General features: G+C 37.2%; 1 protein-coding gene across 8 annotated transcripts; it reads right to left on the reverse strand.

Moving 5' to 3' along the window:
• Positions 1-525: 525 nt before the first annotated feature.
• On the reverse strand, positions 526-15247 carry LOC126916063 (uncharacterized). Of its 8 annotated transcripts, XM_050721411.1 has the most exons (5): positions 15125-15247; positions 14833-15071; positions 8739-8783; positions 7701-7934; positions 526-5512 (listed from the first exon to the last, which is right to left on the reverse strand). In XM_050721411.1, exons 2-5 carry the CDS (start codon positions 14972-14974, stop codon positions 1425-1427), a joined length of 4509 nt encoding a protein of 1502 aa, XP_050577368.1. In that variant the 5' UTR covers positions 14975-15071; positions 15125-15247; the 3' UTR covers positions 526-1424. The 8 variants fall into 8 exon arrangements, with proteins under 8 accessions (XP_050577368.1, XP_050577374.1, XP_050577370.1 ...); XM_050721417.1 differs by lacking the exon at positions 15125-15247 and having other exon boundaries at positions 8615-8783; positions 14833-14937; XM_050721413.1 differs by lacking the exons at positions 14833-15071; positions 15125-15247 and adding an exon at positions 11101-11251.
• Between the last annotated feature and the right edge of the window lie 37 nt (positions 15248-15284).

Genomic DNA, 15284 nt, shown 5'->3' on the forward strand with positions numbered 1-15284 from the left:
ACACATAAGTTTATAGAAAATAGGATGTTATGTGCCAACAATTTTGTTCATCACTGTATGCTACTATTCAAACTTCGTGCACAGTCCGGCTGGTGCAAGCTACACGCTACTGCGCGTCAAAAAAGGATCAACAAAAGAAGGGCTGTGACTCACTGCTTTATTCGGGCTTTGGCACGACCTTCTAGCGACTCTGAACGTCCGTCCGCAAAACGTGTTCGCGCGCAGAGCGCGACTCGAGGCTTATTAAAAGAAGAAGAACAAAAAAAGAAAAAGAAAAGAAGAAAAGAAAATTAAGAAAAAAAATGAAACATGAAACAAACAAGAGTGAAAAGCGCACATGGGGCGTTTCTTCGACGCGAAACAAGAGAGGAAACTTTCTCCGTGAGAGAACGCGCGCCCCTTTTCGTGCTGAACACGCGAGCAATAATCATTTTAGCATTCAGTCTTGTTTCCTCGACGAACGACCTTTGACGTTGGCTCATCTTTTCTCTCTTCAAATTCATGCAGATCCACTGCTTTCAATGATTTTTCTTTTTTTTTTTTTTTGTTCTTTTTTAAGTTTCTATATGAAGATTTATTATTTTTATTTTTCACTTCACTTGAACTTCCTTTGGTAGCTTCGAAGCTTCACTTAATGTCTTCTCTGTACTGTAAGTCGCGTCATACACAACAAACAATGTTGTTAATTAGTTATGTATAATTCTCGTCGTTAGTTGATATCTCCTCTGTCGAAATGCACATAGATCAACTGGTTTCAATAACTCCTCTTTTTAATTTCTATACGAATATTTATTATTTTTTATGCTCACTTCACTTTAACGTATGTATGCATGTATGGCTTTCGACGTTGGCTTGATCTCCTCTGTTAAAATCCACGCAGATCCACTGCCTTCAGTAATTTTTCTTTTTTTTTTTTTGTTGTTGTTGTTTCCTTTTTAAGTTTCTACATGAAGATCTATTATTTTTATTTGTCACTTCACTTAAACTTCCTTTTGGTAGCTTCGAAGCTTCACTTAATGTCTTCTCCGCATCACAACAAGCAACGCTGCCAATTAAATATTACAACGTTATCTATCACTTGTTCCTCCTCACACAGTTTTATATCCATTTTTTCTACTCGTTCCCTTTGATTTCTTAATTTATGAAAGACACTCTGCAACGTCGCGAGCAGATCGATAATTGTCCAAGACGAACCTTAGATTCGGACACGATACTAGAGATCTTCTCCTAAGACAGGAGGATAATTACAATTATCGATGACTAGAAATCGTGAATTTTTTCCACAACCAGAATCGTTAGTATAAAACAAATCATCCAGCTGCACCAAGAAATAGCGGATCCCATCGAAGAGGATCCAATATGACGTCCTGTATTCCTCAAATACACGTCACGCTAAATAAATGAAGAGATTCAAACCAGTTTTATTACTGATTATCCGTCCTCGTGGCTTCCTCGAACAAATCGTCGAACACTTTGTCAACATCTGCGGTGTTCACGTTTAGTAATGGCATTTGTTGAGAGGTAGTTATCGAAAGACACAATTTTTCATCGGATAAACCAGGCATAGTACGACTACGAGACAGTCCAACCATCCCTTTAGACGCAAATCTAGGTGATCTTCTGTGTTTCAAAGAATCTTTCGATTCTACATGATCACCTGGTTGATCGAAATACTGTCTGATCTTATCTTCCATCTTCTTGACGCTGTCCGCCATTGACGACGCTTCAAATTGTTTGGATCTCAATTTCTGAGAAGACGGAGACTTTGGTTTGGGTGGTTTTGGATGAGAGCTTTGAAACGAAGATGTTGATGCTGGTGTGTTTATTTTAGGTGCTCGAGGATAACGATTGGAGAGAGCCAATTGGTGCCAGGACTCTGATTTCGAGAGCACTATAGATCTAGAAGTTTTATTCGCACAAGATACCAAATATTCGTCACTGGAGTCGATTGGTACCGCTCCATTTGGAACTGGAGAACGTTCCTTGTGAATTGATTTCGATTGAGGGTTTGGCACCTGTTCGTAAGCTTCCCGTAAAGCAACCACCCTGTTCACGGTCACTGGTCCTGGTGAACGCGCCCGAGGTGGCTCTGGCTTCTTTTGAGGAACTGGTGTTAGATATTTAAATCGACTTGGTCCTTGGGAACCTGTCGGTCGATCGAAGTTTGCTGGTTGATTGTATCTTTGTTCCTGGTGAATTATATTCGATTGTTGATGGTGAATATTTTGATTAAAAGTCGATTGTGGATGGTGCACATTCTGATTCATGTTTACAGGTTGTTGATGACTTAATGGAATATTTGGTTGCTTGTAACTTTGCTGTTGATGACTTGGTGCAATATTTGATTGATCGAAACTCTGTTGCTGGTGACTGGATGCAATATTCGGTTGATTAAAACTCTGTTGCTGATGATTCAACACAGTGTTTGATTGATTACAACTTTGTTGTTGAGGAACTAAATTAGGAGATTGACTCGAGGATTTAGTCTGAGCTTGACTAACAGTCAGGTGTTGTCCAAAATTAGAAGATTGATGAGGTTGATCATTCAAAGAAGTGATTTCATTCTGCAGGCGACGAACCAAGCTCTGTTGCAGTAAGTTATGTCGACGAATTTCGTCCTCTGAAGCAATAGTCTCGTTGGTTGGTGGTCTAGACCTGGACCAAGAAAATTGTGAAGGAGAAGGTGACGAAGACGTCCTAGAATCCACTGCCACTTCTTCTGATCGAGGTTCAGGACTATCCACGGACGATGCAACCGTTGCAATAGCACACGTGTACCTTGTAACCACTCCAATATCTGGGCTGATATCTTGATTTTGAATATTTTCATCATCCGGGAAAGTCGAACTTTCTATAGGCCAATCTGGTGTCTTCTGAAGATCCTCTTTTTCTTCTGCTGCATTTGATATTTCGTCAGATGGATTGTTACCATTAAATAAAACAGAAGGAACCAAAGCAGAAGAATATTTTTGGTTATCTTCAGACTCGTAACTATTCACAGGATTTGCAGACAATTGTTTCTCATAATTCTGCGTTTCTTGAAAAGGCAAGGATTCTCTGAAACCTTGCTCACTAGGAATCTGACGTACACCAGGAACCACTACAGGATTATTATACTCAGAACCACTGGATACAGTATGATAATTCTGATTGTGATCCAGAATAAATCTCTGATGATTTTCAGACACCTGATCAGAGTCCGACTGCTCGCAAAATAAAGGTCTCCATTGTTTTTCACTTTCTACATCACTTACTGATATCGTTGGTCTATCCAATTTGTTAGAAGTCTGTACAGCGGCGTTACTACAAACCAAGGTCTGACCTTTTGAAATTTTGGGCGTCACTCTGAAAGATCTACCTTCGTTCTGATGCTCTTCGTTTATTCCAGTTTGCACGGCCACTGATGAACTACCTCTCAATGTAGTATCTGCAAAATTATTCTCACCAAATCGATTCTCACGATCTTTTCCAGTTTTTATCGCTTCGAATATGTCTTTAGATCCTCGATGCTCCATAGGAGGATACTCGTGAGTCTGAACACGTTTGTCTGGAACTACTTTGAAAGAAATCTTGCCATCCACCACTCCAGTAACGTTGTCTCGTTGAGCCAGTTCTCTTTGGCGCTGTTCTTCGAGTTTCTTCGTTTCCATGGAAGTTTTTCCAACGAATGGCGCGAACTGTTTGCAAAAAGATCGATAATCCAGTTTACCGTTCTCTGTAACCGTGTTATTGGCTCTGTTCTCGTTTTTCTCGTGTTCTATCCACGGTGGTCGAGGAAAACTAGGTTTCTCTACATTGGCTCTAGAAAATTTCGGAGATTGTTGCGTTGTGTCCTTATCAAACATCATTCTAGCTTTTTCTTTCAGTGTATTTGTCGGTACTGGGACGTTCTTTGACCAATGGTAGGATGGAGGAACCTTGGATGGAGATCCTGGCGAAGATCTTTCTATTTTACGAAAAGGAGAGGAAGGGGCATGCCTGAAACCTGTTGACTCCATCTTCATCTGAGGATTTGGCGCAGAATAGTTTGAATAATTTGGAGTAGAATTAGAGTAAACTTGTGCCTGAGCAGGGAACATTTTATTGGCTCGAAACTTTAAAGAAGGTTTATTATCCTTCTCTTCACTCATCGTTGGTTTATCAAAGGTTGTTTTAATGTTGGAAAACTTACTGTTCCAGTTTTCGTTAGTCAGTGACGACATATCCATGGTGCGTCCAAACGTCTTGAAGGGAACTACTGGTGCAACTGATGGTGTTTCGTTGTTTTTAGTAATTAAAGCCAGGAATTTTCTATCGTTTTCTGTCTTAGGTTGAAAAGTAGGAACGGTAACGTTGCTGGAATTGAACGATTTGTCTCCAACACTAATTGGCTTTCTTAAGGACAAACAGCCCGTAGCTTCATGTCCAAGAGTCTCAGCTTGAAGCTTCAAGTAACTAGGAATATCAATAGTGTTCGCACGTTTGATCTTCGACTTTTTTGCACTAAATTTGTTACTATTCCCGTATCTTCCACTACTTGAAGCTAACTCAGCCCGTTGCCGAAGAATAGCCGCCAATTTGCTTACGCGACTTCTTTCATCGCTATCTTCAATAATATTCTCGTTATTCTCTTTCTCTTGATAATTGTTAGCTCTATACGGAGCCTGGTACATATTTAGCTCTCCAACAGTCTTAGTATCAGCTGCATCCACCTGTTGGATCCCACGACACACACAATTATTGTCCCTAATTTCTTTATTCTTATCCTCTAGTAACTGTCTTTGATTTATCGCGTCTTTCGTGCATTTATCACGAACTTCCTCCGGCTTTCTGTCAATCGCACTAACTGTAGATATATTCTGTTCCTTCTGTTCCTTTATAACAGGCGAAATCTCTCCCAAAGGGAGACTATTTCTTTCCTCTTCTAACCACTTCCTAGCCTTCGCCAATTCTTCCGTAGAAACACCAATAGTGTGTCTAGTTCCTCTTCGTCTCCTGCTCAAAGACGTCGAAGGAAGCACAGGAATCTTCACCGTGGTCTCCTCAGGCATCTGTAGCCTAGACAACAAACTAGATACCAACCTTAATAACTGCAATTTACTCGTAGGATCAGAAGCTGCGCCGTGTTTTGCGAGCGCATTCACGTCGATTTTCTCTAAAGTCTCTCGAAGACGGGACAAAGCAGTCTGTATATCCGATAGTAACAAATCTTCGAGGAATTTCAAGTCTTTCTTCAATTCTGGTTCCTTGCAGTTGCCCAGAACTTGTTCCATGGAAGTACGAATCCGGAAGTCCTCTTCGGAGTCGACACCAGAGTCTTCGGGAAGCGCTGGCGGTTCGTCCTCGCGGCGACCCCCTAGGGAGAGCTCGAGAGCCGCGCGTAGACGTTCTACCAGTAGCGGCAATGAATTCCACTCACCGACTGGCTGGTTCTCGTTTCGTCCATCGATGGTACCTGTCGCAGTCCCTTCTTTTCTTGTCGAGGTTTCCTCTCGTTTGATTTTCTCGTCGTTGTCCACGGTGCTCGAACTCGCTGAAAAAGAAACGACACGAGACGAGGGTTGAACCCAGAGACGACCTGAGGACACACAGCGCAGAGACGGCACACGAGGAAGCACGATACACGAAGGATCTATTTTTCTCATTTTTGATTCCCTTTTTTTTTTTTATTTTTTTTTATTTTGACAGTATACGAAGGAAGATCTATTTTTCTCATCTTTGTGTCCTTTTTATATTCTATGTTTATTTGACGATACACAAGGAAGCACGAAAGACGAGAGGAGATGTACTTTTTTCATCTTTGAATCTTTTCTATCGTTTAGATTAGTTAACACTGGTTTTAAAGGTACACGAGGAAGTACGATACACGAAGGAATATCTACCTCTCTCGTCTCTGATACCTTTTTATTTTTCTGTTATACCTTTTACGTACGTTGTCTTTCTTTACTATGATTTTTTTTTGGTCACACTAGAAAGGGTATTTGATATTTCTTATTTGTTGATTTTTCTAGCGAGACCAGAGAGAATCAAGAGTCGTGTGGAAGTAGAATAAGTCGGTGTGTGTTGGCTCGAGACGCAAAAGGAACGCGTGAAACGCGTTTTCGCGAGGAGGAGCCGCTTAGCTTGACCGGCAGTCGCGCTCGCTTTATTTAAAAGCCACGGGATTCTCCGCGGGGATTTATTTTCGGTCGCTCGTTCAGCGCCTCGCGGAGCTGCCCACCGGAGGAGAGAGAGCCCTGACGAATCGTGAACGACGCCGCGCAGCGAGACGAGAGATCGGCCCCATATTAGCAGCTAATTCGAAATTCAAACCAGTTCGATACTCCATCATTCGTTCCTTTTCACGTTTTTCTTCTTTAAAAAGAAGACGTTTCTTTGGGTTGATTTGTAAAAGTTGATACGAAGACGATATTGCAGATATACGTAAGGAGAGTAGGTTTTTACTTATGGGTCTTATTGGTGGTTAGCTTCTTTGGTAAGGAGCCAGATGGATCAACCTCTTCGTTATTACACCAATTTTATAGATAACGTTCGGATTGGCTGAGATTCTTCTTAACCGATAACTAAGAAAGTGGAATTATATCTTCGTTTTGATAAGAGGATTTTTTATATTTCTATTCTGTAGTGTTTCATTTTGAAGTTGGAAATTCGGCGAGTTGTTCTAAAGAGTTCTTGTAGATTCTAATTGTGTCCATGGTACAGTGATTAACATAATTAAAATAACAGCGATTCTAGTTTGCATAAAATATAAGTATGTACGGTACTATTCAAAAATAAATGGGCAACTGTTTAATTTTGACAAGATCTAATTTATAATTACTAAATTATAGATAAATCAAAGTACGATAATTGTATTCCTTTTACCATAGTTCCTGACATGAAAATTTTCATTTATATTCTAATTCTATAAGAAGATAAGAAATACTACTTCTAATTATTAATTTCTTATTAACTTTTACAGTTTAGTAAAATTCACGTACTACTTCGTTCAAAATAGCCAAGAAATAAGTAACTGGTTGAACGCGAACGAGTGTAAAAACTTGAGAATCAAGTCAAGTAAATACCAGGTTACATTGATCAAGATATTTCAAGTTTCTTGAATTCATACATTTAGATTAATCTGAAAGAGCTTAAAACTCAAAGTGTTCGGATTGCTATAAACAGCTAGTGCATTTAATTTATATTAAATAACATTTAGCTCCTTAACGTATAAATCTTTCCTCGGTTTACGAATTTTTTATAATAATTATCTAGCACTTTATAATAGCTAATTGACACTGGAACACTGAAAATAAATGTATAATATATCTTTTATATTATACATATTAAGATATTTTAGTATAAGACTGTTTAAGTTCATAAAAATAAGTGAATAAAATAATCGATAGACTAAAAACAATCTATTACACATAGATCCACATATATCAGAGGTATGTGCATTAAGTGGTTAAATAAAGTGCCTAATTTATCCAGATCGTAGCATAGTACTCTTTATAGCGTAAAGATCGATAGAAAATAACAATTATATAGGTTTGTTAAATCGAAGTTAGGTGATTGTTTAGTCAGAAGATAACAGACTAAAGCACAAGGATTTAACAATCCTTGAAATTGCTTCGCGTTTCATTTCACACGCAACTAACAACCACGGAATGCGTTGAGCTAGATTTGTTCGATTCGAAACAGGTGATCCATCTATCCTCGAATTACCGTGCGTCACGAACCTGGTTGTGCGGCCTCTTTCTTCTCTATTTCCATCGATTTCCTCTCGTTCTCCACGTACGTCTCCTTCTCTTTTTCCTCTTTGAATAATTCCTCCTTGGTCTCTTCCGGATATTCTTTTACGGTTTCCTTTGGAATATCCTCGTGGGTGTCTAAATATTCCACTGTGTTTGATTTTCCACTCTCTCCCTCGACGATGTTCTGGAAATTATGGTTCTCCACGACGTTTTGAATATCTGGAAAAATTTAATGGCATTAAAATGGACCGTGTCAGATGAAGAGAATGAAGCAGTTTTTTTTTATCAACAATGGATCTGCACACCTTTCATTTATATCAAGATATAGTGATTACAAAAAAGTATTGGCACGTGGCTTTATTTCCCAGTAAAGAGGCTTATCAGGCTCTACATTTTATTCTTAAACAGTCAAATTTTTGTAGTTACACGAAAGTATTAGCAAATAATATGAAATTTAATAAACTTGAACCTAATGAATTTGTACGTGAATGTTATAATGGACACAATAATGTGCTAATACTTTTTGCAGCTGTAAATAGCGATAGATTACTAATATATTATAAATGTAGTATTGTATTCGATGACTTTCTCGAATTTTTCTGAGGCTATACTGTTAAAGGGTTAACGTAGCAGAAAACACAGCAATGGTTACATCGCAGAAAGATGTACGTACTTCGTTTTATTTTCTTTCTTTCGTTTTTTTCTTTTTTTAACTTTTCCTTTTTTAGTAGTCACGTGCAGAGAACGTCCTTTAACAATTCAATGTGATGAATTGAGAAAAGAATGTCAGGATTCAAAGATGAGAGAAAAGAGAAGAAGTAATGTTTCGTTAATGATGTTACGTTTTACAGACAATCGTACGCCCTATCGTATTTATTCAGAAGCCGCGATCATCGTACATTTTTCCCTGAGTTAACGTAGACCAATTTCGCTCGTTCATTATCTATCATACGATACTCGAATAATCGTAGGCCAAAGATATTCAAAGAAGATCGTGACGCCAGCTCGTAAAGAAGACCTCACCTTCCGCCTCCGACATTTTGATCCTCTGGATCTTCGACTGGCTGCCTGGAACCCAAAGCAAACATCGTTCTTCAAGCGAGCTGTCGATATTCGTAAGGTATTACAAGCGTAGTAAAAATAAATCGATGAAATAACAAACGAACTCGAACGAACAGTATGATTCTTCATTTCTTTTTCTTTTTATAACGTTCATTTTACATCTGTTACATATTACAAAAAGATTTGTATATTGCTTTTTATTTGCTATTTCACGTTTATTCTGTTATTGATTTGAAGTTTCTTCTCGGTTAAACATTATTTTTTTATTTTTATTTAATTTCAATAACAATCTGTTCTTAGTTAGAATGATTTTTCTAGCTTTGTTTGTTGGTTCTGTTTCAAGTTTCTCATATTAGAGAAAAATCTTTCGTTATTTCTCTGTTGAAACTTTTTTATTCAACTAAAATTTCAATTTATTTTGTCTTGTTTCTTGATCTTTATCTGAATTCTAAAAGTAATAGTGATTTATTGTTTCGAGTTTTGTTACTAGCTCCGTTTGAACTTTCTCGCATTAGAACAGAATCTTACACTTTTGCTCTTGAAATTTTTATTCAACTACGATATTAATTTATTTCTACTTTAATAAATTTCCTTTGCTTGTGTTTTATTAGTTATTTATTTTCCAACTTCTCCACGTGAATAAAAGAAATTTTCTCCTTTTCTTTACCAATCGCACTATTCAATTATGATCTTAATCTATTTTTGCCTAATTTCTCCATTACCCCGTTCCGCTCTAATTTTTCTAAGATAAAGACAGAAATTTTCACTTTATTCTTCTTCCAAATCCTATTCAATATTAATCTAGTTTACTTGAGTACGTAATTTCTAATTACCTCGTTCTTCTTCAACATTTACACTACGTTAAAGCAGAACGAATGTTCACTTTTCCTTTCTCAAGCCCTATTCAAAAACAGAAATTTCGACGTTTCCTGTCCCAATTTCACAATATCGAACGAAGTAATCTATTTTTACTTTAATACTCTGTCGCAATTATCTCGTTCTTCTCCAAATTCTCCACATTAAAAACAGAAATTTTCATCTTCTCTTCTTCAATCTCTAATTAATCACGATATTGTCCTATATCTTTGATCAAACAAATTTTTCAAAAACAGAAGTTTCCTTTACGATATTAACCTACTTTTGCTAAAGAAAATTTCTCTAATTACTTTTTTCTCCTCCACGTGAAAATTAATACCTTTTTCCTGTCGATCTCCAATTAGTCACAATATTATCCCATCTTTTTGCTCAAACAAATTTTTCAAAAACAACAATTTTCACATCCCTCTGTCCCAATTTCACAATATTAATCTACCTTTGGCACAAAAAGCTTCTGTAATCACCTTATTCTTCTCCGATTATATCACGATAAAGGAAAGAAAAAGGACGAAGAATTCGCCACTTTTCGTCTCTCAGTTCTTATTTAACCGCGACATTGAGCCACTTTCATTGGACGTGAGTATAGTAACGCGAATAATAGTAACCGGCGCGTTTTCAGGATTCCCGATCCAGCGTTTCCGCGAAAATGAACCGCATGCGATCGCGTCCAGGTCGAGAACGTTAAATGAACGACTCTAGGTCTAGTCTGGTGCATTTCTCGATGGCAGAGAAGCGTTGGCGGCTGTTTCGAACACGACAGGCCTCGCGCGAAAATAGCTTTGACCCGTTTTCGCGAATACGGAAATTAGGAAGTCCTCTGCGGCCGATTCTATGCAAGCTATGCTCCCGATACAGTATACCGATTACATATTTGGAATCGCGATTCGTAAATTATTCCGCTGTCTCGATCGTTTCTAGAACGTTTTTCGTCTCGTTTAATGCCGCGCGAAATAGTTTCATAGTATTCGAAGTTTAACCCTTGCGCTGAATTAGTTTCAATTCATTTTTTCACTTATACGAACTATTCAGAAGTCGCACTAATTAGTTACGTAAATTAAAAAGTATAGAGGTACGATGTTAATGTTTCGAATTTATTATTATTCGTGTCGTATCCTCGTGATAAATAAACTTACGGAAGGAAATCACTCGTCTCACTATTAATAATATCTATTAATAATATCGAGAAATTTACGAAAAGTGAAATTGATTACTTTGGATTTTGAGAGACTCATATTACGAACTATTATTTGCTGTATATCATTCGAAAAATTCTGACGTAATAAAATATCTTATAGAATGGAATAGAACGAGCGAATTACAAATAAGGCGAGAAATAAATAAACATTAGTAGAAGCGAACAAAATAAGTCGAAATTTACAAATAGAAATAAATATAACAGATAGAAATTAATATTTATAAAAATGGAGCAACGAGAAACGATACGTACACTGTATCAGGATGCTTAAGAATTCTTTAATCGATGGTAATAAAAGTGTTTCGGTCTTCAGTTATGCTGGTATCACTGTTGACTGCGAATCTTTTGGAAATAGAGTTAAACAAACGGTTCAGTTGTTGCTTTGTGTACTATAATAAACGTTTCCGTGAACGTTGCGCAATCCAAAAGCGTTTACTCATTCACTTCTTTCGCTGAGAAATCAACGCAAAAGCTACAAAATCGCGCGTTATTCCTAAATGTCTTTCCGGCATTATTCCAATCTCTTGAGAAGTGTTTTTTAGTCACTCAGAAAAGATGCTCGTGTTGATACCTTAGAATAGCAACAAAGGGACAGAGAACGAAGACTAAACGTTCGCACAACGTGATCATAAAGAGTATTTTAAGGAACGTGCAAGTTTCTATGTTTTCTGTACCTATCGTTGTTTCGTATGACAAATTTCTAACTATAGACTTTGTGAAAGTCCATTGCAATTGCGTATAATTGCAGATGGCTATAATAAAAGAAAAACAAGTAGAAATAATAATATTAACATAATAATCAATATAATAAAATTAATATAATAGGAGGAATAGGTAGTAATGATAATAACGGGAGATTCAATTTTTAGATAAGAGTTTGAGAAATTGCAAAATATTCGTTTCAAGCATTTAAGAAATATCCATTGAGTATAATGTAGTTTTGGGTAATATCCAACCTCCGAAGGCTAATTTTGCAAATAACAAGAAACCTACGCACAAACGTCGACTTTCAATAATTGTGGACTATAAAAGGATACATTAGGGAAAATCTAAGAAAAGCTAACACCACGATGTTACCGATTATGGATTAAACAGTATAGTGCACTTCCTATTCAGAAGAGCCAATATCATAACTTCGATATTTAGAAAGTACCACGAATATTAAAATAAATTAGAATATTAACGAAACCTTAAAACCTGTTTATAGATTGTTAAATACTTATTTTCCTGCCTCCAAAGAAGGCTTCTTATCCATAAAAATCAACTAACTGTCTAACAATAAGTTTAATACTTAGAACGTTTAATCGAAACTAGACTAGACTAGACTAGGATATTAAATCAAATAAACTTAAATCCTTCATATAAATTACTAATCTTCTTGCCACAAGAAAAGTATATTATCTATTTATAGAAGACAAGAAACTTTTCAGGTAACGAAAAACCTACTTACGTAGAACTTGCCATTCGTCTCGTCCAGCTTTCAGCATTTTAATACGTCCGTACGTACATTCATAAATACATTCCTAACAGCAGAAGCTCAGAAAAAAGGTCGTGTCAATGACTCTTAAAGCAAGACGTTACTCAGCAAGAATCCTCTATCATCTACGAAACGCACATCATTTACTTATGCAAAGATCAAGTTTGCAAAGCCTCTGCAAGATCGAGGGTGAGAAAGCGGGCGAAAGTTCCGGTCAGTTTGCTTTGCACGCGGGACGACCATGATAGGCAACCGCGTTCTACCACGAGGCCGTGTGCTTTATAAATAGTTCTGAGAAGTTTCACCGTGGTAGACGTCTCCCTGCCTTCAGTTTTTTTCAAAATATTTTCCTACTTAATTCATGTCTGTTTCATTTATTAATGTAGAAAGGTATAACAGATGGATATGGCAAGACGATACAGTAAGGTCATAAAACATAGTTAAGCCCTAGTTATATTAAAGTTTTTTCTGTGATTTGTTGTCTTAGCGACATTTATCATTTATAATTTTTTCCTCGATTAATTGAAATATATTCTCGAGAATCTTTTTAATATTATTACGGAAAGGAATTCTAAGGATTCGCTTAGTATTCTTTTAAATAAAAGAAATTGAAGTAACATTATGGTATGATAAATATATTGCGGATGATTGACGCGTTTGTGGAAAATTAAAAGACGCAGAAACATTACGCTATTTAAAAAATTTCCACTTAGGTTTCATTTCTCTTAGATATACTGCAAAGAAAGAATTGATTCTGAATTAATATTAGGCTCCTTATGAAACCTATTATGTCTCAAATTAATTGTCACAGTCGTCGAGAGTTGTAAACTTTAATCACTAAGCGATTTTATGATTCATACATTCACTATATCGCTTCCATCTATTATAAGTTCATCGAAACAACTGCTATTCGTTGGTAAGGAGGCATCAAGTCCCTAGAGATTACAAAAGCCAATGAATTTCAACCACTCGAAATAAATAAAACGTGATAGACGCTTTTTTAATGTCCACCTCAAGAAAGCTCGATTGGTCTTCGTTAAGCTTTAGCGAACGATTTTACATTTATGCAAAATATGCGTTTATGTGTCTTACGACCTTCTGTTCCAAAACGCGCGAGATACCAGGCGATCAAATTCGAGGCGATCGCGGTCCACACGTTCCTCGTGGACGTCTGCCAAGCGAGCAGTTTGTTGCTTGAAAGCTGGCCGATTTTGGCGACGTACATGAATCGAGTCAACTTAAGGGGCATACGTCCAACAATCTTCAATCGTTGTAGCACAACTTAATCATTATCAATGCTATGACGAGTCTCTCTTGGCAGTTCTTCGTTCGCGTTAAAACTCTGTTTTTGAAACATGAATTCTCTATTCGAATTCCCTGTCTTCCTCTTTATCTTCCTTTTACGATTCTCTTTTACAACCAACTATTATTTATTCTTAATACTTCATTCTCTAACAGCAAGTAAATAGAGGGAAGGAGACTTGACGATTTAAGAAGATTGACGACGAAGAGCAAATAAGGCTATAGCTACAATAAACGCGTGTTCTGACAAATGAAACGTTCGAAGGCCGAAATGCATACACTCGTAAAAATCATTGTATATGCATACAGTAGCCGCTAAAAGTATTTGAACACTTACCGTAGGAAACTTTCATGTACATGTTATGTATGTTACGTAACACATTTTGAAATTTCATTGACACTGTAATGACACACGACTATCGTGATTATAAAATTGAAACCAATCTGAAACTGTATATATATAAAAGTTACAAGATATTTATTATAAGCATATATTTAGTAAAAAAATCAGTATACAGTACGAATAGCCATATTAAAGATATGTATAATAAGCGTTAAGTGATGTTCCCATTGAATATTCGGGCTTATTAATATAACGGATAATTCATTTGCACTAAATATACAGTGGTTATAAAATATTGTATCTCCTAATAAAGCAATTTTTCATCAAGTTCTACATTTCATTTTCATAGTATCAAACTTTCGTAATCATATGTAAGTGTTGTTAAGTATGCTTGGACCTAACTAATTAACGTGTAAATGTTATAATAAATATAACGATGTGCACATAGTCTTTCTAGTCAGGTACATATACATGAAAGTTTTCTACGATAACTATGAGCGTTTGAAAAAATCTTATTTCAGAAAACAACACGTGGTTCATATGCATCAAGCTATTAGAAACCTTTTCTAAATATATTATCAGTTATCCCAAACATTCTAAATTGCTATTTGATTGCTCTGATGTATTCAGATACTTTCATCAGCCACAAAATGTAAAAATCTTATTCCAAAAAGCGACACATGGTTTGTATGTATCGAGTGACTAGAAATCCTCTCCAAATATGTTACGCGCGTTATACGAGACATTCTGAATTTGAGTTTTCTGACATATCCGTTAAAACTACAGTTCATCGGAACACCCCACCATAACCATAGCCTAATCGACGTGATTTAATTAAAAAACGATGAGATATATGATTTACCTTGAAGGATCAGAGGAACAGTGTCGGTGTATTGAGGAACTGCGCGCACGGGAGACTGCGCGAGCACCAGCCTCTCTGCCACCAGACTCTTCGTTCCGGTGGTTATCGTCGTCTTTGGCGGTGGTGGTGGTGGAGGTGCCATAGGTGGTGGTGGTGGTGGTGGCACTGGCGACGACGGTGGATGATGCTAGCAGCGCTGCTGTTAAAAGCTTACCGTCACCCGGCTCGAATTAGATCTCCTGAAATAGCAGCCGAGTTATTGCCGGCACTATGGACCAGCCTGGACGCATACCTCGCTATCGTGTACGTCGTGACGATTGGATCGAGGTGTACGCTTCCGGTACCGGACGCGGACACGCGCTCACCAGTGGTCCACCTTCTTGGCACAGACTAGAGGATCCTCCTCTTTGCTTCTAAACGAACGTCGCGCGTGATAATCAAGCTACGTGTGC

This window comes from Bombus affinis, chromosome 5, assembly GCF_024516045.1.
Source record: "Bombus affinis isolate iyBomAffi1 chromosome 5, iyBomAffi1.2, whole genome shotgun sequence".
Taxonomy (NCBI): domain Eukaryota; kingdom Metazoa; phylum Arthropoda; class Insecta; order Hymenoptera; family Apidae; genus Bombus; species Bombus affinis.